Source organism: Capsicum annuum, chromosome 5 (genome assembly GCF_002878395.1).
Source record: "Capsicum annuum cultivar UCD-10X-F1 chromosome 5, UCD10Xv1.1, whole genome shotgun sequence".
Taxonomy (NCBI): Eukaryota; Viridiplantae; Streptophyta; class Magnoliopsida; order Solanales; family Solanaceae; genus Capsicum; species Capsicum annuum.
The window spans coordinates 168,090,363-168,114,856 of NC_061115.1; the positions used below are offsets into that span (position 1 = coordinate 168,090,363).

The 24,494-nt window shown below is 34.2% G+C and overlaps 1 protein-coding gene across 1 annotated transcript; it reads left to right on the forward strand.

Moving 5' to 3' along the window:
• Positions 1–17,069: 17,069 nt before the first annotated feature.
• LOC107870938 (auxin response factor 19) lies at positions 17,070–24,004 on the forward strand. The gene is made up of 13 exons (XM_016717645.2): positions 17,070–17,628; positions 18,517–18,629; positions 19,234–19,332; positions 19,422–19,478; positions 19,613–19,768; positions 19,854–19,938; positions 20,029–20,119; positions 20,302–20,466; positions 20,566–20,764; positions 20,848–20,986; positions 21,194–22,983; positions 23,073–23,263; positions 23,381–24,004. Exons 1-13 carry the CDS (start codon positions 17,562–17,564, stop codon positions 23,514–23,516), a joined length of 3,288 nt encoding a protein of 1,095 aa, XP_016573131.1. The 5' UTR covers positions 17,070–17,561; the 3' UTR covers positions 23,517–24,004.
• The last annotated feature ends 490 nt before the right edge of the window (positions 24,005–24,494 follow it).

The window sequence follows — 24,494 nt, forward strand, 5'->3', positions numbered from 1 at the left end:
TCAAAGTAGCTTCGGATCCTCTTTAGTTTCAGAAGTGAAGGAGAAGCAAGACTTAGATGCTAGTTTGGTTAAACTGAAGGAGTTAGTTAAAGACCAAAAGGTAGAAGTTTTCTCCCAAGGGGGAGATGGTGTCTTGATATTGTAGGATAGACTATGTGTTCTTTGTTTTGATGATTTAAGGCAAAGAATTATGGCTGAAGTGCATGGCACGCGATATTTTATACATCTCGGTGCTACCAAGATGTACTGCGATTTGCGAGAAATCTATTGGTGGAATGGTATGAAGAAAGATATAGCACAGTTTGTAGCAAAGTGTAAGACTTGTCACTAGGTTAAAGTGGATCACCAACGACCTAATGGTATAATGCAAGAGTCTGGTATACCTACTTGGAAATAGGAAGAGGTGAATATGGATTTCGTGACTGGTTTACCTCTTTCGCGCTGTCATCATGATTCTATTTGGCTTGTTATAAACAGGTTGACTAAGTCAGCGTACTTCTTACCGGTGCATACATCTTATATAGCTAAGGATTATTCTAGATTGTATATCTGAGAGTTAGTCAGATTGTATGGAGTCCTCTTGTCTATCATCTCGGATAAGGGTACTCAGTTTACTTCTCAGTTTTGGAGAGCATTTTAAAAGGATCTTGGTACTCAAGTTTATTTGAGTTCCACTTTTCATCCATAGACTGATGGTCAGGATGAGAGGACCATCTAAACTTTGGAAGATATGTTGAGAGCTTGAGCTTTTGATTTCAAAGAAAGTTGGGATTAGCATTTTTCATTGATTGAATTTGCGTATAACAATAGTTATCATTCTAGCATTCAGATGGCCCCGTTTGAGGATTTGTATGAGAAGAGATATAGATCACCCATAGGTTGGTTTGAAGTGGGTGAGGCTACTTTGATCGGACCTGAGCAGTGTTTGAGGCTATGGAGAAGGTAAAGTTAATTAGAGAAAGGTTGAAGATAGCCCGGAGTCATCAGAAGTCGTATGCAGATGTGAGAAGAAGGGATCTTGAATTCGAAGTTGATGATTTGGTATATTTGAATATTTCACCCATGAAAGGAGTGAAAAGGTTTGGCAAGAAGGGGAAGCTTAGCCCCTATTATATTGGCCCTTATAGAATTCTGAGCCATGTTAGGAGAGTAGCCTATGCAGTTGAGTTGCCTGCAGAGCTATCAACTGTTCATCCTATTTTTCACGTCTCCATGCTTAAGAATCACATTGGTGATTCTGTTGTAGTGGATCTTTCAAAGGGCTCAGATATTCAGACTAGTCTTTTATATGAAGAGATTTCGGTTGAGATCCTAGATTACCAGATCCATAGACTGAGGAACAAAAAAGCTCCCTTGGTCAAAGTTCTTCGGTAGAACTAGTCAGTTGAGGGTTTTACGTGGGAAGAAGAAGCAAACATGCGAGCCAAGTACCCGCACCTCTTCTCCGTGAGTTCAGATCAAGCCGAAGGTACTATCTTCCTTAATTCAGCCCTTTCTACTCAAAGATTCAGCTATGTGGTTATTCTTGTATAAGTTCTGGCACCTTCCGATGTATTTAAAAAGTTTAGAGAGATACAGAGTCAGTTTAGCATTTGTTTCAGCTGTGCACTCTTAGTTCCTCAGTATCCTTAGCCTAACTAGCGATATTTGAGGATGAATGTTCCCAAAAGGGTGATATTAGAAGACCCCGCAATTTTTCTCGTTGTCTAATCTTGTAGAGCAGGATAAAGAAAGCCTTATACTTAGAAATTTGGATAAGTGTTGAGACTTAGTCATTTTCACAACCTTAGAACTTTGAAGACTTTATTTCCAACCTTCCCAACCTTCGATAGTTGATATTTTAGCTAATTTATGATCCGAGAAGTCAATAGGTGTTCCTGGATAAGTTTTGGATTTTTTGGACCACATTTAGACCTTGTTTGATGTCCCAAAATAGTGGACCAATGCAATCTTGATGCGCTGCATCGCCCGTCGTATCGGTCAACTTTTGTGCAAGAAAAGTACTAAGGCTCGAGGCGGTATAGGCATGACGCATCGAGTATTGCGTCGATGCCCCTACCACTTTGCGTCACCTTCAGCGTCGATAGTCTATAGATGGATAACAAGAATGAAACCAATCCATACCCAGAATAAGGTCAAAATCCACCATGTCTAACTCTATCAAATCAACAAGTATTACTCTATGAAGAACAGTAACAGGACAATCTCTATACACTTGTTTAGCAACAACTGACTCCCCTACTAATATGGAGACTAGGAAAGGCTCAGGAATTTTTTCGGGACTCATTTTGAAATTCACAGCCACCAGTGGGGTCACATAGAAGAGACTTGACTCGGGGTCCAACAACACATAAACATCAAAACAAAAGACGCGGAGCATACGAGTAATAATATTGGGAGAGTCCTCCTGCTCCTGACTGGATGGTAAGGCATAGAATCTATTTTGGCGCTGACCGCCAGTATTGCTAGATGAAGCGCCCTGAACAGGGGCGGGATGAGGGACAAGAGCTGGTGTACTAATAGTCTGTGCCTGAGGTCGGGCATCTCTGTTCCCCTGCCTAGCATGTGGACAATCTCTAAGTTTGTGGCCCTACTTGCCACAACCAAAACAACCCCTTAAATTTGCAATACACTCACTGGGATGATCCCTACTACACTTAGCACAAGGAGGATAACGGGGCTTGTTACTAACACTATTCTGCGCCTAGACATAAAAGACCTGCCCCCTTGCTCCTACCTGCCTCTAGACGCGGGAGCACTAGCTGATGAAGGCGCTGGAATAGATGGACGTCTCTGAAACTGAAGAAGGTTTTCTCCATGGAACCTAGGCTGACTATACTCATCCTGCTCAGATCTATCCCTCTTGTTACCCCTCACTCTCTCTCTCTCTCTAATCTTATCTGCCTCTATCTGCTGTGTATGAGTTATCAACCTAGATATATCCATATCCCTATGCAGCATCGTAGTCCTACACTCTTTCAACACCAAACCAGAAACACCTATCACGAACTTACTCATACTAGCTCGAGTGTCAGAAATCAAATCAGGAGCATACTTAGCCAACTGGTTAAACTTCAAGCAATATTCCTTAACAGTCATAGAGCCCTGCCTCAAGTTCATAAGCTCCTTAATCTTTGCTTCCCTCATCTCAAGCAAAAAGAACTTATCCAAGAATGCATCTGGGAACACCTGCAAAGTTATAGGAGCAGCATACTCACCTCTACCCTTTCTTCACGATACAACCCAGTCATAAGCTTGTCCTTCAACCTGTAAGACGCCAACTCAACACTTTCTTCCTCAGAAACATGTATCATATGCGTGATTTTTCTCACCTCCTCAAGGTACAACTGTGGGTCCTCACCTGCCTTGTACCCATAAAACTCTGGCGGATTCATCCACATAAAATCACGAATCCTAGCTGCAGCTAGATCATCTCCCTGCTAATCTACAACTATGGCTCAGTTATTGACCCGAACATTAGCGGTGACTGCTTGGGCTAATGCCTGAAAGGCCGCCCGAAACTAAGCATGAGACACAGTCTCATTCAAAGGATCAACAGGTAGGGGTTGCTCATCATTATTTCTGAGGGCATTCGCTCTTCGGAGAGGCATTTTCTAAAATAGGAAAGCATGAGTTATTAGATGAGAGGAACAACTGTAGTCACGATAGAATCTGAAAGAAATAAATAACTTTTTCCTAAAATGCCTTGTAGCCTTTTGCTCATAGATGTGGCGCGCTATACACTGATGATCAAGACTCAACTCAACGCGGCTTGTCAGACTCCCTAGGAATCCTTTAAAACCTTAGGCTCTGATACCAAGTTTGTAATGATCCAAAATCACCTCCCAGGACGTCACACGATGCTTAGGGCTAAAAGTATCCCTAAGCTAACCCTTTGAGCCTATCACTTCTCATAATAACTCATTCAAGAAGGAATACATAAAACACTAGCACTATCATATCAAATGAAAGGAAATACGAAGGTAATACTCGGTCCAAACGACCACAAAACTGGAAATCTCAACATAACCACAATCTGATAACTAGTCTGACAAAGCCTCTACTACTCCATGAACTCAAGAGCTATTGGGACAGGTCCCCAAATGACTCAAATTGAACTAAAAGTAATAACATAAACACTCGAATACTGAAATGTCTGAAGATAGGTCCTCGAACCATGAGGATTCACCACTGTGGAGATGTAGACAAAGGTACTCGAAAATCACTGACGAGGCTGGGAATGAGCACCTGAACCTACATAATAAGACAATGTAGCACATAAACGTATATGCGAATCAACACTTGGGAATATACTGAGTATGTGGGGGTGTATGCATTTACATAAAATAATATCAATACTCTTTAATCAAATCATGCATGCAAATAGGAATGATTCACATGGCTTGAATAAGTCTAAAATGTAAAGCTCATAAATCATGTAGAATGAAGCACGTAACACAAATCTCGTGAGTCATTATACTTTGGCTTTAAAATATGTGATATTCTCTTATTCTCATTACTCATAGGATGAAGGAAGCTTTAAACAATACTTTCAACTCATGCATATATCACATAGGGAGAAAAAAATTTCTTTATTGTTCAAGAACTTATAACTCTTTTGAGCTCAAAAACTTGGAACTCGGAATCGTATGACTTTGGTTTAAAAACTGATGACCAAATCTTATTAGTAGAGAAAACTACTTCCTTCTTTGGAAAATACTCAAAAGTAATTCATTCGCTTTAGAAAATATCTCATCTAAAAGATTTAGGGAAAATATTCTATCTCAATGGAAAATACTTTACTTTAGGGAGGTTCTCTTAACCGACATAAACCATGCGAGCTACATGGAGTCCAACGTCTTGTCCTCCTAAGGAAGAAACCTCACGTTGGGGAGAGACATCATACTCTTGACAAGAAGAATAACCTCAACTCAGTGATCACTTATCTCGGCCTCGGGCTCAATCATTTCGGCCTTAGGCCCAAAATCTCAAACCTACAATGGCACGTAGTTCTGGGGTAAGAAACCGTAGTAACTTACCCAACTCGGTGCTAAATACTACTCCCTTTGGTTTATCTCGCTCATCTCATGAAAATTTACTTTCAAAACAATCTCATGGTTCATAAGAACCCAACAATCAAATCTGTAATCTCATGTAGTAAAATGGATTTCAAAGCTCTATGACCATTAGGTTAAAACATTTCTCAATAATTTCAGAATACTCAAATTATGGGTGCTTATAGCACGAAAGTTCATAAAATTGCCAGTCTCAATTAGGGATCAACGACCCATAATTCAATCTCAAGTTAAAACTCATCATAATGCATAATAGACAGCATATAAATTCATAAATCATATAGAAATCTGGAATTTACAGCAATTTAGCTCATAATCTCAACATACTCATATGCTTTAATATCTCAAACTTTTCAACTATTAACTTCTCAAGAATTAAAATCATGGGGTATAGACCCAGCTGCAATTTCTCAAGAAAACATAAAAAAAAATCATGCCATTAGACTCTTAATTCATAGGAAACATAAAAAGCTTGCAACCAATAACAATGGATGAAAACCCCTAATTCAATTTCATGTAAAATCTCATGAGTTGCAGAAAATTGTAGTTTAAATAAGCCTTTGGGCACAAGGGTGAAAGGATTACCCATGTTCAAAACTCCACATACCTTAGATGATGAAATCGGATGAACAAACTTGATTCAAAATCTTCTTCTTACTCTTGGGAGATGGTTCTTGCAACCCTTAAACTTGTGAAACTTAAATCTCAACTCAATTTGTAGAATCTATGGTGAGTTCTTGGATTTCTTGAAGAAGGGTTTTAGATTTGATATTGAGGAAGAAACTCTAGATCTCTTATGTTTTGGATGATGAATGAATCCATTTGCTTCGTATGGAATATATTAGGGTATAAAAGAGTGGAAAGACTGAAAAGCCCTTTTAAAAAAATAAGTTAAAAATACTAAACGGGGGCTGCGGCGGTCGAAGCGATGGTCTGTCGCTAGCCTGAAGGTCCTTCGGATCATCCGTCACACACCGGTTAGAAAAATAACACACTGCCTCGATGTGACAGTCGAAGCTACGATCCGTCACAGCCTTGACAGTCCGTCGGATCGTCTGTCGCACGTTGGCAAGGATGAGACCACACTGCCTCAGTGGCGACGGTCTCAATGATGGTCCATCGCAGCATTGACGGTCTGTCATTCTGGCCGTTGCACTTGGGCCAGGAAAGGGAGTTACTACCTTGGTTGTGACGATCCGAGTGACGGTTCGTCGGATTGTCCATCGCACCTGGGCGATTCCGACAACTCTCAGTAAAACGATCATAACTTCTCACCCTGATGCTGGATTTGGAAGAAATTGGTATCGCTGGGAAGCTAATTCAATTCTCTACTTGACAAAAAGTCAAATTTAAAAAAATTCTATATGATTTAAACACCAATCACTTGGAAAGTCTCTTCTCAATCTTTTAGGGCCGGAATTACACTTCACTTGACACGCTCTAAGGCTCGGACTACGAGAGAACTTTGCGGAGTCTTACAGTGAGAGGGCGTCGATCGCAGTAGGGGGCGTTCCTTATTTGTGCTGAAGTTTCTTGTTCGTGGGTTGTGTGTTGTCTATGGTTTAAGATACATAATTTTAGTAGTATCTTGCGGCACTAGTATTATCTTGTGGCTACCGGTAGTTTATTTTGCCTGTATAAGTTTATATGCATTTATGTTTTGTTGCTATACTGTTATTGGTTCTAAGCTGGGTGTCTATCGGAAACAACCTCTCTACTTCTTCTGAGGTAGTCTATGGTTTGCATACACTCTACCCTCCTCATACCCTACTTGATGGGAATACACTGGGTGTGTTGTTGTTGTTGTATTCATATCATACTATATATTTCAAATAAATTTATTATTTGTATTTGAATAGTTTAGCCGTAAATATAATTTATCATTTGTATTTGTATATAAATACATATATTTCTTGTTCGTGGGTTGTGTGTTGTCTATGGTTTCAGATACATAATTTTAGTAGTATCTTGCGACACTAGTATTATCTTGTGGCTAGCGGTAGTTTATTTTGCCTGTATAAGTTTATATGCATTTATGTTTTTTTGCTATACTGTTATTGGTTCTAAGCTGGGTGTCTATCGGAAACAACCTCTCTACTTCTTCTGAGGTAGTGGTATGGTTTGCGCACACTCTACCCTCCCCATACCTCACTTGGTAGGAATACACTGGGTATGTTGTTGTTGTTGTATTCATATCATACTATCTATTTCAAATAAATTTATTATTTGTATTTGAATAGTTTAGCCATAAACATAATTTATCATTTGTACTTGTATATAAATACATATATGGATTAATTGTATTTACTTGACTCTAAAATATATAATATGCAATGTGTCATTCAATGCAAATGTATCATTAGTATTTGTATGTCAAGTTTATCATTTGTATTTATCTATAAACAAGTATCATTTTTATGTGTATGGTTCAAGTTGTATAATCAGATATCATTTGATACAAATTTAACATTCGTATTTGTATAATTTAACATTTGTATTTTTATAATTTATCATTTATATTTATATTTTTTAATTTGTATTAATAAGCTACAATTTATATCAATGAATATCAATACAAGTGTTCGTGAAAAGAAAAATAATATTTTTTTTAATTATTTAAAAATATAAATAATGTTGTCAACTACAAATTCAAATACAGATAAATGAAACAAGTGAAATTACAAATTCAAATATAAATACAATATGTGAGGTCAATTTACAAATACTAATATAAAATAGTTCTTTTAAAAATACAAGTGCGTCGACGAAAATAGAATACTAATACAAATATAGACAAAATGAAATCACAAAATATAAATACAATATGCAGTCAACTACAAAATACAAATACAAAATAGTTCTTTAAAATGTAAGTGCAAATTATATAAAATATAAATGATGGTGAGAACTATAAAATACAAATACAAGTGCGAGTTATAAGATACAAATATGAATACAGACTATAAAATACACATACATGTACAAACTATAAAATACAAATATAATTGTATCAACGAATACAAAAATATAAATGATGATGTGAGCTATAAAATCCAAATACAAATGATGATTACAAAATACAGATACAAATGTGAACTATAAAATATAAATAGAAGCGCGAGCTATAAAATACAAATATAATTATATCAATGCATATAAAACATATAAATAATTGTGCGAAACAAAATACAATAAGCTGTTGTGGTATTTTCGTTATCACCTGACTTGTGCTTGACATTGACATATTTTTCAAAAATACAAAAAATATAAAGTAGAATTAAAAAATAAAAAAATACAAAAAAGAAAAAAAAAATCTACAGATAGAAAGGACAAAAAGAAAGTGAAAAGAGAGAAACAAAAAAAAAAAAAAAAAAAGGAAAAGGAAAAAAATCAAAAGATTCAAACAAATGAAAAAGAAAAGAGAAAAAAATAGAAAAGAAAAAACAAGAAGAAAGAGAAATAGAAGTTAGACATAGAAGAGAGGGGAAAAATCGAAAAGAAAGAATTAAAAAAAAAAAAAAGAAAACGAAAATAGAAAAAAATAAAAAAATGTAAAAGGGAGAAAAAGATAAAGAAAAAAAAAGAGGAGAGTGCAAACACAACAAACGGTTATAATGTATTCATCGTCATTTATGACTTGTACTCGATGTAATCATATTTTTCAAAAATACTAAAAAAATATAAAATACAACAAAAAAGATAAAATGAGAAAGAAAAAAAAGAAAATTAAAAAGAAAAAAAAGTAAAAAAAAAAAAGAGAGAGAGAAGTAGAGGCTAGAAATACAAGAGATGAGGAAAATTTTTATTTAAAAAGAAAGAAAGAAAAAAGCAAAAGAAATGTTACATATTATAATTTTGAAAGTTAGGCTAGAAACACTTTATTTTACTGAAATCTAAGCTATTTTATAAGTTCCTCAAAAGTTTATACGTATGTAATTGATGCAATAGTAAATTCTTTTTGTTTTTCTCAGAATTTTTGAAAGGGACAAAGCTTGCTTCCTTAAGGGGGTCGTTTGGTAGAGTGTATGGGAAAATTAATGCATATATTAGTTTAATATGTATTAATAGTACCTTGTTTGGTATATCTTTTCACTCTATTGTGTATTGGGGTGTGTATTACTAATACCTCAAAATCCATGACATTAGTAATGCAAAATGGATCTAATGCATGCATTAACATAATTAAAGGTACTATTATCTTTTGAAATCTTTTTCGCATCATTTCCAACATATATATTGAGGGTATTATGTATTTTTTTTTAAATTATGTAATTCATGTTATTTTTAATACATCAAACCAAACACTACATAAGAAAAATACAAGCATAACTAATGCAAAAATAGATAACACAAGTATTGCTAATACAAGCATTATTAATACAACATATTTTACACTATTCTTATACACTCTACCAAATAATCCCTAATTGTCTGAGTTCTACATCAATCAACTTCCAATTTTCTTCAGTAGGTGTATATATATAGGTGTATATATATAAGGAGATCAATATATATATGCTTCCCAGAACTAACATAGATAAAAATGGTAATTTGAGATCTTTTATGACAGGGTTTGAGGTAGAACTTCAACTATGGATTGGACACATTTGATAATTTTTTCTTATATCTTATATTTGTTCAAGAAATCTATTAAACATATATAAATATTTAATTATGAGTTTGTGTGGATATGTTCAAATTTGAACTGGATCTCTATTCATTGGATATGTCAAATAATGTTAAATAAAACTATATTTTCTTATTTCTTTTCTACATGACATCTTTATTATTGTGTTTACTTTTCTATCAATTTTGATATGCTTTATTTGGATACAAAATCTATGAAAATAATTTCTTTATCTTCGCAGGTTAAAAATAAACCTTATGTACAGTACACCGCTCTCCTCGTATGGATCCGATTCCTCTTCAGTTTCCTTTTCTCTATTTTTTTTAAATTCTTGTTTGGGTTGAAATCACATGTCATAGTTTGAAATTAATAGTTGAGATTTAATTAATTAAATTAAAGTTCGAACCATAATTATCTACTTCCATATATTTAGTTATATTTCTTCCTTAAATATCTATTATATCTTTTACTCAATATTTATATATAAAAAAAAACTTTACTTCCACAAATATATATTAAAAACTTTTGCTAGATATTTTTGTTTTTTTTTTTTAAATTCATAATATAGTTAAAAATTTAATTTTTCTAGTTGAGAATTCAAAAGGGCTACATAAAGAAAATATAATGGATTTATTTGGCACAATCTTTATGTTGGTGAAATTACAATAAAAATACAACTGAAAATTACAAGTGAAGAAAATATAAAAGACTATCTTCTTCTTCTTCGGTTGAGGCACAGATATCTCGCTCTCTTTAAAGAGATTCAAGCCCACTGTAGCAAATATTTCACCGATCCAGCAGTAATCTTCTTGACTCGTCCCCTCCAGGATACAACAACCTTCTCACAATAACTCAATAACTCTGGACAAGAGTTGAGTTCAAAACTCCACAAAAAGAACACCTCCCTTCAACTAATAAATTATTTTTTTTTTACTAACTTTTGTGAACTCTCTATTATCTTATGTATATCCCAAAACCATGCAAGACCACCTCTATTTCTAGGTGAAGAACTCTTCCATGCAATGAATAGGAAGAATAAATGGGATAGTAAAGATGGAATATCAATAGCTTAGAGGTTTCATGAGTTACACCATATAAAAAATAAGGTAATGGATGAATAAAGAGTGAGTGATTACAAGAAACTTATGTCTTCATTCTACCACCACTAACTATTGTAATTAAAGGCTCTTAAACCACAATGAAATGGGAGTTTGGAAGATGAAAGAAAATGCAGCCATGCACGTACGTGCATTGACAAATGCAGTAGTAACTCCACTTTAAGAAGGCAACTGTAACTTACATACTTTTTAAGGCAAATGTTACTAACTGCCAAGAAATAGAAAACAATCACCATAAAAATGATTAAAATAATATGAAGCAAATAAAGATTATAAGCTAAATATTAAATTGCTAATCCATCAATCCCCCATTCATTTTAATATTAGTATAAGAGAGTCCACTAGTTGAAGGAAGACTATCATGTATAATGAAGGTGTGCTCTGCATTGAACCTTCACTTAGTAAAACAGTAATTTCTACTTCAGAGTCGTAGTGATCTCAGACTTGAACTATGATTTCTTAAGGAAAACAAAAAGTTGTTGCTTACATATAATAGTTAAGGTGTTAACATGAACTTTATAGCCAGCACATTACGAGCCAATTCTCATAGGAAGCGGCCTACCTCCACACTCACATAGGTGAAATTCATCGAGAGTGCTCCTGTAATTTAGCACCCCACTCATACGAGCTACAGATTTTCATTAAGAGTTTTTTTAAACTCAACCTCACCATCATTATAAGTTAATGCACGTATACCATAGGGAGGGATAAAATAGATAGTGCATTTTTCACAACAAGTCATCATGTAATTCGTTTTTCCCATTGAACCTGGCTATAGGATCTCTAGTTCGAGGTTGGGTTTCCTCACATATGACTCAAGATTCAATAGGCTTCAATCCCATCCCCCTCGATATGCTCCAAACCTTGTCTCTTGCTAAGGCCTTAGTTAATGGATTTGCAAGATTATCACAAGATTTGACATGATCAATATTAATGGTATCATTTGTCAAATATGATCTCATATTACTGTGTTTTCTTCGTATAGGTCTGGATTTACCGTTGTAATAACGGTTTTGAACTCTATCAATTGCAGTTGTGCTATCACAATGAATTAAAATAGGAGAAATTGGTTTTTCAAAATAAGGTATTTGAAATAACAAATCTCTCAACCAATTCGCTTCCTCACTAGCTGAAGCTAAAGCAATTAGTTCAGCTTCCATGGTAGAGTTAGCAATAATTAGTTATTTTTTAGACTTCCAACAAATAACACCACCACCCAAAGTAAAAACATAACCAGTAGTGGATAAGGAATCACCTGATAAAGTGTTCCAATCCGCATCACAAAAGCCTTCAAGTACAACAAGATATTTTTTATAGAACAAACCACAATTTTTCGTTCCAATTAAACATCTCATTACTCTCGTTATATCAGGCCTAGTGCAATTAGTCACATATCTCAAACTTCCAACTATGCTAGCATATTCTTTTTATTTTATAACATCATTTTCACTTTCAACAGGAAATAAGTGAACACTAGAATCAAAAGGAGTAACAACATGCTTGCAATCAAGGAAATTATATATTTTCAATATTTTCTCAACATAATATGACTGGTCAAGAAAAATTCCATCATATGTTCTAGTAATTTTTATTCCTAGAATAAAATTTGCCTCACCAAGATCTTTTATATCAAAATGGATTCTAAGAATATTTTTAGTTTCATCAAATATATTCATGTTCGAGTCAAAGATCAATAAATCATCAACATATAGACAAATAATAACATGCAAATTATTTCAAGACTTATGATATATGCACTTATCACACTCATTTGTTTTAAAGCCACTATCAATCATGCAGGAATTAAACTTTTTATGCCATTGCTTTGATGCCTGTTTTAAGCCATATAGAGATTTATTAAATTTACACACTTTGCTTTCTTGGCCAGCCTCAACAAAACACTCGGGTTGTTCCATGTAAATCTCCTCATTTAGGTGTCCGTTTAAAAAAAATAGTTTTTACATCCATTTAATGAATTTATAAATAAAAAATTACAACAATAACAACTAAAAGTGTAAGGGATTTAATTCTTGTTATCGGTGAAAAAGTATCAAAAAATTCTAGGCCTTTTCGTTGTTTAAAACCTTTAGCCACTAGCCTAACTTTGTATTTATCAATAGATCCATCCGGTTTTAACTTTTTACGTAAGACCCATTTACATCCAATCGTTTTACAACCCGGTGGTAAATCAACTAGCTTTCAAGTTTTATTGAAAATTAGCGATTCTATTTCATCATTTACAGTCTCTTTCCAAAAAATAGCATCATGTGAAGACAAAACTTCTTTCAAAGTGATAGGGTCATCTCCAATGTTAAAAACACAATAATCAGAACCAAAATCTTTTTCTACTCTAGCTCGTTTACTTCTTCTTAACTCAAAATCATCATTTTCTTTATTTTTTAAAACAGAAGTGGAAGTACTAGGTAGTGACAAAATATTTTCTTTAGTCCTTTGACCCCCACTATTTTTGAAATCAAAAGGGAATTTATTTTCATGAAAAATAGCATCACCTGATTCTATTATCACACTATCTTCAAGATTAAAAAATCTATAGGCCGTACTATTTGAAGCATAACTAAGAAAAACACAAGTAGTAACTTTTTTATCCAACTTAGAGATTTTAGGATCCATTAACCTTACATAAGCTAAGTAATCCCAAACTCTTAGATATCCCAAATTTGGCTTATGACCTTTCCACAACTCAAAAGGTGTTAGTTTGGTCTTTTTATGAGGCACACGATTCAACACATAACAAGCAGTCAAAAGAGCTTCACCCCAAAAACATAAAGGTGCACAAGACTCAATTAACATGGCATTAGTTAACTCAACCAAATTCTATTCTTCCTTTCCACTACATCGTTAGATGCAGGAGAATAAGGAGGAGTAGTTTCATGAATTATACCCAATGATCTAACAAAAGAACTGAATTTATGTGACTTATATTCACTGTGTCGCGCCCTTAGTTCGAACCGGTCGAAACAACACACAACGTATGGTGGCTATGTGTTTAATGTGACTCTTGAGTTTTGAAAATTTATTATTTTTAGAGTCGCCACCTAACTTTTTAGGAAAAACCATTTTTTATATAGAAAACTCTGTTTTGGTCTATCGAAAAAATTTGAGATTCTGAGTAAGGGTTTTGATTACTCAAGGGGAAGGTGTTAGGCACCCCTTAGAGCCTATCCGAAGATAGTCCTTACGCTTAATTTAGAAAAATGTTAGGAAAAACTCTATTTTTGTCATTTGCTTAAAATGGTGATAAGAAAACCTTGTTATTATTTATTATTCAAAAGAAAATTTAAAGTACATCAAACATGACGCTACCACATACAAAGAAAGTAATGCAATTATAGTAAAATATACATGCATTTTAAGTATGAAAAGGATGAGACTATAATTTTCTATATATTGAAAAATTTTAAATCTTGTAATTTTACAAGAGACATTGAAAAAATACGTGGATTAAACTATAATTATTAATGGAGTAAATAAAATATTTTGTGAAACGTACTTTCAAGAGTGTAAAAAATAAATGCTGAATTATAGACGTGTCGAAACTATGTAAAATAATAATGATAATAATAACAATTATGATAATAATAATAATAATAATGAATTAAAATAATGACGATAATTTCGGTATGAAAATAATAATAATAATAATAATAATAATAATAATAATAATAATAATAATAATAATAATTGCAAATATTATGGTGTAAATAATAACGGTAATAATAGATATGATGTAAAATAGTTGTTGTGAAAATAATACGATGTAACCTTGTATATGGTAGCGAAAGAATGTATATACCTCGCGTTTTTTAATCTTTTGAGAATCTGAAAATCCGAATGTACATTAAAAATATAAAATAGTTCAAAAAACTTATGTTTTCATTCTACCATCACTAACTATGATAATTAAAGCCCTTAAACCACAATGAAATGGGAGTTTGGAAGATGAAAGGAAATGCAGCCATGCACGTACGTGCCTTGACAAAGGCAGTAGTAACTCCACTTTAAGAAGGCAACTGTAACTTACATATTTTTAAGGCAAATGTTACTAACTGCCAAGAATTAGAAAACTTCCACCATAAAAATGATTAAAATAATATGAAGCAAATTAATATTATAAGCTAAATATTAAAATGCTAATTCATCACTTTATATTTGATTTAGCATATGTATAATGGATTTATTTGGTACATAAAAAAAATAAAATTAGAAAAACTTCAAGCCACAAACTTTATTTTTTTTTATTTGAAAAACATTACTTAAGAAAAATGGCAAGCATTAGCAAAAAAAAGAAACGTATAAATAAAATATAATAGATTTATTTGACACAGTTTTTATATTTGATTCGGCACATGTATAATGAATTTATTTGGCACATAAAGAAAATAAAAAAACTTCAAGCCACAATATTTATTTTTTTTATTTGAAAAACATTACTTAAGAAAAATGGCAAACATTAGTAAAAAAATAAAAATCTACTAGAAAATTGTTCAATAATAAAAAGAAAATAGTTTAATATATTTAAGAAAGATATACTAATAGATTGTTAAAAATATTTAAGCAATAAATATATGAAAGTAGATAATTATGATTAGAGTTAACTAATTAAATTTTAATTATTAATTTTAAACTATCATATATGCCTTCAATCTAAGCAAAAACTTGAAAAATTGAAGAGAAAGAGAAATGGAGAGGAACCGGTATAAAGTTACTCCATATATACTGTTGGTGTCGTTTGCTTGGGAATGTAGTTATGTTGGGATTAATTATGCTGGGATAAGTTATGATAGGATAAGTTATACTTAGATTAGTTGTGCTGGGATTATTTTTTATTGAGTGTTTGATTTGTTGTTTTCAAAGTAATATGCATGGTATAATTTCTAAGAATAAAGTAATTGATTACCAAAATACCCCCATCTTATTTAACTTCTTTTTTGTTTATATATATTTCTTTTCAAGCTTTAAATATTTATTATTAAAAATAAATTTTTCATCTTATTTAGTTTTAATTTTTTTGCATGTGTCTTTCAATGATTATGCCGTGTGTGTTTTAAAAAAAAGTCTTACTACATCTTATTTAGTTTGAAATAAAAACTTCCAACTTAAGTTTGTTAAAGTAAAAGAAGATTTGTTGTTTATGTCACTTCGTTTAAACATATATTACTCATATAATATAGAATATTAAAATTTTTAATTGATATATACAATATCAATTTTCAAGTGATTAAAAAACTACTTAATTTAAAATATGTAATTGAACAATATAGTCGATTGTGAAACGATAATGTGTATTAAGACTAGACAACGCCTTTGTAGTTGCTAAAATATTTTACAGATTACTAGTGAATGGTAATTATTATTATAAAATCTACTTACTTTAATTAATTTTTTCATGGTGTATTAAGAACTTTTTGTGTTGTCAATTCACAAAAATAACACTTGGAAGGAAAAAATTGATGTTAAATTTCGTTTTTCTATGCTTAAAAAATTATAGCACCTACATTTTGTTGGATATATAAAAAATTATAGTACCTAGTTTTGATCCTTATTATGTATGAATCTAACATATTTTAATTTGTTAATTTTGCATTTTGATCCTTTATATAAGAAATAACGTATAAGTTTATAAAATTCACAAGCAATAGGATGAAAAAAAATGCAAAGTTTAATTAATAAGAGGTTAATTTTTCTTAGTCATATATTTCCATCATTACAAAATAAGATATTTTAGTTTTTTTAATTTATCATAATAATGCGTTTTAGATAATCAAGTAGATATCAATAATCTTTTTTCAATTTCAAAAGCAATAATTATAGATGATGAAAAAGATTGAAGAAATATGTTTGTACTGAATTTAGGGGTATTTTTGTCATTTTATAATTTATCCAAAGATAAATTAAGGTGGGATAACTTATACCAGCAAATATGTGGTATAACTTATTCTGAGACTATTATTAGTCTCAGAATAAGTTATCCTAAGTATTAACAAACCAAACGATGTATTCTAAAATTTATTTCGAAATTATTATTTTATCCTGAAACAATTTATCTTAGTACCTCACATATAAAATTATATTTCCTCATCCAAGAAGGTTAAAAAGACGAAGGAAAAGAAAAAAAAAAAGCAAAGTGAAAATAGTGGGAAAAAAGTACGAGTTGGCCATTGTTTGAGCTCAATGGTCAAACTTTGTGTGGCCACTTTAATAAACATAAACATGAGATAGAGATAGAAAGAGTCAGATAGAAAGATAGAGACAATATAAAACAGAGACATATAATTGATGGCTACAGGACTGTTTGGGAAAAAAATTGTTTCTATCATAAGAACATATACACATATACATATACATATACATATACATATATAGAGAAACGAAAGAGAGAGTAGTACTAGTGTAGAGTTTATTACAGTGAAAGAAGACATTGTGTCTGGGAGATGTAGTGTAAAAAAGGGTGCAGTATAAAAAGTAATATTGCAGCATTTGGTCTCTGTAATCCTCAACATCTTCTCCTTTTTCCAAAGCATCTTTGTCCCCCCTTCACTTTTTTCTTACTCCAAAAAAAACAGCACACTTTTCTCTCCTCTTTTTCCGGCAACCTTTTTCGCCGGAACAATATTCCTCCGGTCAACGGAAGTCTTTGTTTTAATGAGCTGAGGGATGTAAAGAAAGAAGATTTCGTAAAGTATTTCTTCTGTTCGATCCATTCTGCCGGAATAACAGAAAATGAAGATGCCGGCGAATGGTGCCGGAGCTCAGGTGGCTTCTGCCTATGCTGCCAATCCCTCTGAAGGTCCCATTTCTTTTAGTTAAAAAAATAAGTATTTTGTTTTTTTGGTTCTATGTCTTTTTATTCGTTTTTAGTTATTATATTTTAGTAAGTATACTTACTAGATTTTTTTCCGGGACAATATGATTTTGCCTTTCTCTTTTACTCTCATTTCTCCTATCACTTTTTCCATTTTTTCCTCAAAAGAAAATGTATACACGTGTGTTGTGGTACTAGTTAAAATTGGAAAAGTTTTCTTCATTGGATTTTCCAGGAAAATATGATACTACTAAAAGTGGAGAGAAAATTGGAATTTTAATAGCTTAATTGGTACGACTATCTGAACTATCATCTTATTCGTGAGGATTTAATTCTGCATCTCGTAATCTATCTTTCCTATTTCCCCTTCCCCTAACTCAATAAAAAAAGAGGAGAGTAAAAAATTACATTTTCATAGCTTTTCAATCTAACGAGATTTATAAAAAAGATCTCCTTTTTCAACTTTTTTTCTCCTTTTTCAAGCTGAAGTTGTTTTGTGATTGTGAGGTTGAGGATTAATGTGAATTTCAGTTTCAAGTTGTATATGCCAACAAGTTTAATTACACTTTATAGTAAATGTGGATTGGTAATTTACCAGCTACGACATGTTAAACTATATTGAGTTGAAAAAAGATCGGTGTATATATAGTACAAGTTTGGAATCTTAGTAGGTCAGTTGGTTGCCTATCAGCACACTTTCACCTTGATGGTGAGGGTTCGATTCCCATCTTGTAATTTCTTTTTCCTAACCCCAATTTTTTGTTTTTTTAGAAAAGGTATATATAGTATGTCCTTGATTTTCTTGAAAACAAAGGCTATTATAACTTTAATGAGCTGCTGTGAATCGACTGTTGGGAGGTTTTGTGTTTGTAGGAGAGAAGAAGACCATAAATCCAGAGCTATGGCAAGCTTGTGCCGGGCCTCTGGTGAATTTGCCCGTCGCTGGAACCCATGTTGTCTACTTCCCTCAAGGACACAGTGAACAGGTCTTTCATTTACCCTCTTTACCTTCTTGCTTACTGGTGGTGTGTTGTTGTATATACATCTTTGTGGCTGTTTACTAACATGAGGCAGTATGGTGCACCTGCTTATTGTTCACCTTATTAAGTGATTTGGCTGGCTCGCTGTGGGGTGTAGCCTATTCATTGACATGTATGGGTAACACCGTTGTTTTTAACTGTTGCTAGTGGTGTGTGCTGTATTCTGCGTGTCCATTTACTGCTAGTAATTTGTGGTTTATATTTTGCTATACTTCAGTTAGATGGTTGTGTTTTTCATTATTTTTTGCTACATGGAGATAGTATTGTGGTCATATAAAGATACCTACATTAATGTGCATATGTATATGAATGATACAATGTTAAGAACTAACGGAAAAAGTAAAATAAATGGAGAGAAGAAGCAGACAGTCATGTGTGCTATGATTTCGTCTGTTAGCTGGTAATTAGGTTGTGAAGAGGAATGTACAGAAAGAGACAAACTGGAAACGTAACCTTAAGGGCTGGTGTTTATCACTATAAAGTTTGTTCTCAATCAATAGAGCAAACTCTCCTGATTATTTGTTGTTTACGAATGAATGTATATTTTCAGGTTGCTGCATCTATCAAAAAAGATGTGGAAGCCCAAATTCCAAACTATCCAAACCTTCCATCAAAGTTAATTTGTCTTCTGCACAATGTCACCCTACATGTACGTGAAGTTCCTGATTGACTTATCTTGATAAAAACTGTAATTTATTTGTTGTTCTACGTTAATATATTGTCTTTTGTGTTATTTAGGCTGATCCCGAAACAGATGAAGTGTATGCTCAAATGACACTGCAACCAGTTCCTTCGGTATGACTCTCTCTTTTTGGTTTCATTTGGTGTTTCTTTTCTCCTTTTTTGTGGGATAAGCATGGCCCTCTATCAAGTATAGCCTGTTCTAATCAAATTTAAAACTTAGGTAACATGTACGTCTTTGCGTGCAGTTTGACAAGGAGGCATTATTGAGGTCAGATTTGTCTATGAAAGCAAATAAACCACAACCAGAATTTTTTTGCAAAACCTTGACAGCAAGTGATACAAGCACTCATGGAGGTTTCTCTGTGCCTCGGCGTGCTGCCGAGAAAATATTCCCTCCTCTGGTAAGATCTTGTAAAATTTACTATTTAGAGATTTTAGTTGTTGTTTCTATATCTTATATACAACACACTGCTTGTTTTTAATCAGGATTACTCTCTGCAACCACCTGCTCAAGAACTTGTGGCTAGGGACTTGCATGATAACATATGGACTTTTCGACATGTTTATCGAGGTAGGTTTATTTGGCAGTTATAATAATGTTATCTATGTATTATTTGACAATCATGCATCTTTCCAGTTTCTCACCTATTTCATCATTCAGGGCAACCCAAACGACACTTATTAACAACAGGCTGGAGCCTAGTCGTGAGTGGGAAGAGGCTTTTTGCAGGTGACTCGGTCTTGTTTATTAGGTATGACAATTGAAATTGTAGTAAAAATTATAATCCATAGACTAAGGGAAAGCTAAGAACATTCCGTGGTAAAACATAGTGTGTTTAGGCTTCAAAATAACCTACTTTTTTGTTTGATTCTCTTCTTTTGTCGGTCTTTTTGTTTTCAATCGTACTTGACACTTGTTCATCTTTATCAATAGGGATGAAAAACACCAGTTTCTACTAGGAATTAGAAAGGCCAACAGGCAGCCTACCAACTTATCATCATCAGTGTTGTCAAGTGATAGCATGCATATTGGTATCCTAGCAGCAGCAGCACATGCAGCTGCAAACAACAGTCCTTTCACTGTATTTTATAACCCACGGTCAGTGGACTTATCTTTTTTTAGGTGTATACATCAACAACCTAAAGAGCAACATATTCCTTAATGATATAGTTACAGTCTAACCTCTAATATGAACAGGGCTGGCCCGTCTGAATTTGTAATTCCTTTAGCAAAGTACTACAAAGCAACTTATAGCAGTCAAGTATCTCTTGGCATGCGATTTCGCATGATGTTTGAGACAGAAGAATCAGGAACTAGAAGGTACATGGGTACAATTACTGGCATTAGTGATCTGGATCCAGTTAGGTGGAAGAACTCTCAGTGGCGAAATTTGCAGGTAGAAAAAGTGGAGTGGTTGCTCTCTTGTTTTCTCTTTACTTCTAGAATTAATTCAACTGACACATTAACAATCTTGATTAGGTTGGTTGGGATGAGTCAACTGCAGGGGAGAGGATTAACCGAGTTTCTATTTGGGAAATTGAACCGATAACAGCACCCTTTTTGATCTGTTCTAGTCCATTCTTCAGCTCCAAGCGTCCAAGGCAACCTGGAATGCCAGGTAGTTGCACAATCCTTTCTTAGACTATCTTGAAGTCCGAGTTACCTTTTTTGTGATCCTTGAATAGTGAAGTTTCTGATAAGCTAATGTTGACACGTAATATGAAAGATACATTTGTTAAAATGATGCTTTCAACTGAACAACCTTGGCATCTGTAAAATGTTTACTCTTAAATTCTTATGTGGTAGAAAATTGTTATTCTTGCAGATGGTGATTATTCCGATATTGATGGCATGTTCAAGAGGACAATGCCATTTCTTGGTGATGATTTTGGCACGACGGATCCTCAAGGTCTGCCCGGTTTTAGCTTAATCCAATGGATGAACATGCAAAAAAACTTTTCTCCGGCTAACCCGATGCTCCCCAACTATTTGAATTCCCTACCTGGTTCTGCTCTACAAAACCTTGCTGGAGCAGACCTATCACACCAGCTAGGGTTGGCAGCACCTCAATTTCAGCAGAAGCACAACTTGCAGTTTAATACCCACAGGACAAACCAACAGGGACAACAACTTGACCAGCTCCAGAAGTTACCAGCAGCAACACTGAACCCATTAGACTCAATTATGCAATCGCAGCAACAGTTATCCGATGTCAGTCAGCAACCAGGACAAAATCTGACTAATCAATCACTGCCTACAACACAAGTTCATACACAACATCCACAAGGGCAGAATCTTGTGCAATCTCAGAATGTTCTTCCGTCACAACAATCAATTCAAAACCAGCTGCAGAGAAACCTTCCTCAGAGCCTACCACAGCAACAGATTCTGAGTCAAACTCAGCAGCAAAGCTTCATGACATCCCAGACCCAAGATCACGTTAACCAACAACAGCATTTCTCTGATAACCAAGCACAGATTCAACTTCTGCAGAAACTGCATCAACAACAAAAATCACTTCTAGCACAACAATCTGCATTGCAGCAACCTTCACAACTTGGGCCAATCCAGGATCACCAGAAGCAGCTCTTGGATGTATCACAGAACTTTTCCAGGTCACCTGTGACAAACCAAATGTTGGATGCATCTCAAACCATGTCCACTTCACTTTCTCACTCGCAAGTTGTTCAGCAGCAAATGACAAGAATAAATAGCCCCTCCAATCTTCGGTTTTCCCAGCCAACTCAACAACTAAAACTTCAGCAGCAGCAATCTGGAAACCTATCAGACCTATCAGGACCAGTTAACTACTCTGTACCCCGAACGACTTATCAACTACCCACAAATGGCAGTAATTTAACAATAACTGCACGGGGAGGGCAGTCTGTGGTAACTGATGATGTCGTCCCATCATGTTCCACCTCAGTGTCCACTAACAACTGTTATAATGTAGTTCAGCCAAATATGAATGGTCGAATCACAGGTGCACGGGATGAAACAACCCACTGCTCTGGACCCTTAGAAGTTTTGTCTGCTAATATCAACCTCCAGCAAAAATCTGATGTTAAACCTTCAGTAAACGTTGTCTCCAAGAGCCAGAACCATGGGTTTGTGGCACCTCAAACTCTTAACACTTCAGGACTCCAATTTGATTATTTGGATTGTTCATCTTCAGCAACTTCAGCTTGCCTTTCCCAAAATGATGTTCAACTGCAGCAGACTACTACAGACCCATTATCTTGCAGTTCTCAGCCAGTGATATTCAGAGATAGTCCAGATGGAGGAGAAGTTCAGGGTGACCCAAGAAATAATGTAGCTTTTGGAGCAGCAAACATGGAAAATAATCAGTTAGGGTTGCCTATGATACCTGATCCTTTGATCACTAAAAGCTCAGTGGGATCAAGGAAGGATTTCTCGGACAATCTCTCATCGGGAGGTGGCATGCTCTCCAGCTATGAGAACCCGAAGGAAGCACAGCCTGAACTCTTGGCGTCAATGGCCTCCGAGTATATCACCTTTAATTCGATTGATTCTACTATCAATGACGGTAACTTCATGGATAGAGGTGCCTGGGAGCCACCACCTCAACTGCCTCGTTTGCGGACATATACCAAGGTTGGTAGCCTCATAAAAGTGGTTTATTTAATCGCTTCTTGTTGTTTCTTAGAGAGTTATAACCTTTTTCTGAATCATTTCTCTTGAAGGTGTACAAGCGTGGTGCAGTAGGAAGATCAATTGATATTGCACGGTACTCTGGCTATGAGGAACTTAAACTAGATTTGGCTCGTAGATTTGGTATAGAGGGACAACTGGAGGATAGACAAAGAATAGGATGGAAGCTTGTGTATGTTGATCATGAGAACGATGTTCTCCTGGTTGGTGATGACCCGTGGGAGTAAGTCCACAAACTATATATGCTTCTGACAGATTTTCAGTATTTGCATTTTCTATAGTAGAACCATATGTCCCCTGATGACTTACATATTCTATACTGTCATATGATGTCTTACAGGGAATTCGTGAGCTGTGTCCGCTGCATCAAGATTCTTTCTCCACAAGAAGTTCAACAAATGAGCTTGGATGGAGATTTTGGGGGTAGTGTCCTTCAAAATCAAGATTGTAGCAGTTCAGATGCGGGAGATGTGTAACTATAGCTGGCCAAAGTTGTTAACAATTCTTTTGAAGCTGGACAATATAGGACATTTGTTGCTCAAGCATGGTGGAAGTTGTGCCACCAACGTTTTTCCTTTCTTGTATACATCATAGTACAGAACACGAGCCAGCTCTTCATGGGATCTTGGTATATTTAACGATCCCTTGATGTAACAAAGCTGATGACTAATCTTTGATAAGACGAAAGTTTCATTACCCGTTATATGGGTTGGTAGCTCACGTTGCTAAAGGTAATCTGCTCTAGCATAGTTATTGAGGCAATGGAAGTATGGTGAATGTCGTGAGACTACTTCGAAGTTCTCTTGTTCCTTTGATAGTTCCACTAGGCTTGATATATCAGAGTGTATAGTTGTGTAAATTTACTCTTTTCTGTAAGAGAAAATGGTTTAGAAGATTTTATTGCTTTTGATTGTTGTGCAACATGGATATGGTTCACTCCTGATTTATAGGAGATTTTTTTTCAGTAAGCTTCCCTTATGAGGTTTTCCAATGCTTTCCTTATGAGCTCCATGCTATAGGATGCCCGGAGTCCAATATATACATATGTTTCCCTTTGTGTTTATAATAAATAATGTGTCCCGGTAAGTCTTAAAGAAAGGTGCAAAAAGTCAGACTTGAGTAACAAAAATCTGAATAAGAAAAAAAAAACAATACTAAAGAAGAAATAGAAGATATATCAGATAATGTTGTTCCTGGCCTCATTGAGAAGTTTTACTACGGAATATGTGGAGGCGATCAGAGATGATTTATCTACTATAATAGTGAAGTGATAATTGCATTTTTATCCTTCCATCTTATTTTATGTGTCATAGTTTAACCGGATAAGGGAGTTTAAGAAATAAGTAAAAAAATTATTGCTTTTTACTAAATTGTCCTTTATTAAAATAACGTATTCTCTATTTCGTAGTTGACCTTCTTTCTAAAATTGTCCATTTCAATTTAATTGTCCCTTT

Bases quoted from the DNA above. Each gene is read 5' to 3' on its own strand.
- LOC107870938 (XM_016717645.2), top strand. From the start codon at position 17,562: ATGAAGATGCCGGCGAATGGTGCCGGAGCTCAGGTGGCTTCTGCCTAT. The intron at 18,630-19,233 runs GTCTTTCATTTA...GTATATTTTCAG, and splicing joins CTCAAGGACACAGTGAACAG to GTTGCTGCATCTATCAAAAA. The intron at 20,467-20,565 runs GTCAGTGGACTT...TAATATGAACAG, and splicing joins ACTGTATTTTATAACCCACG to GGCTGGCCCGTCTGAATTTG.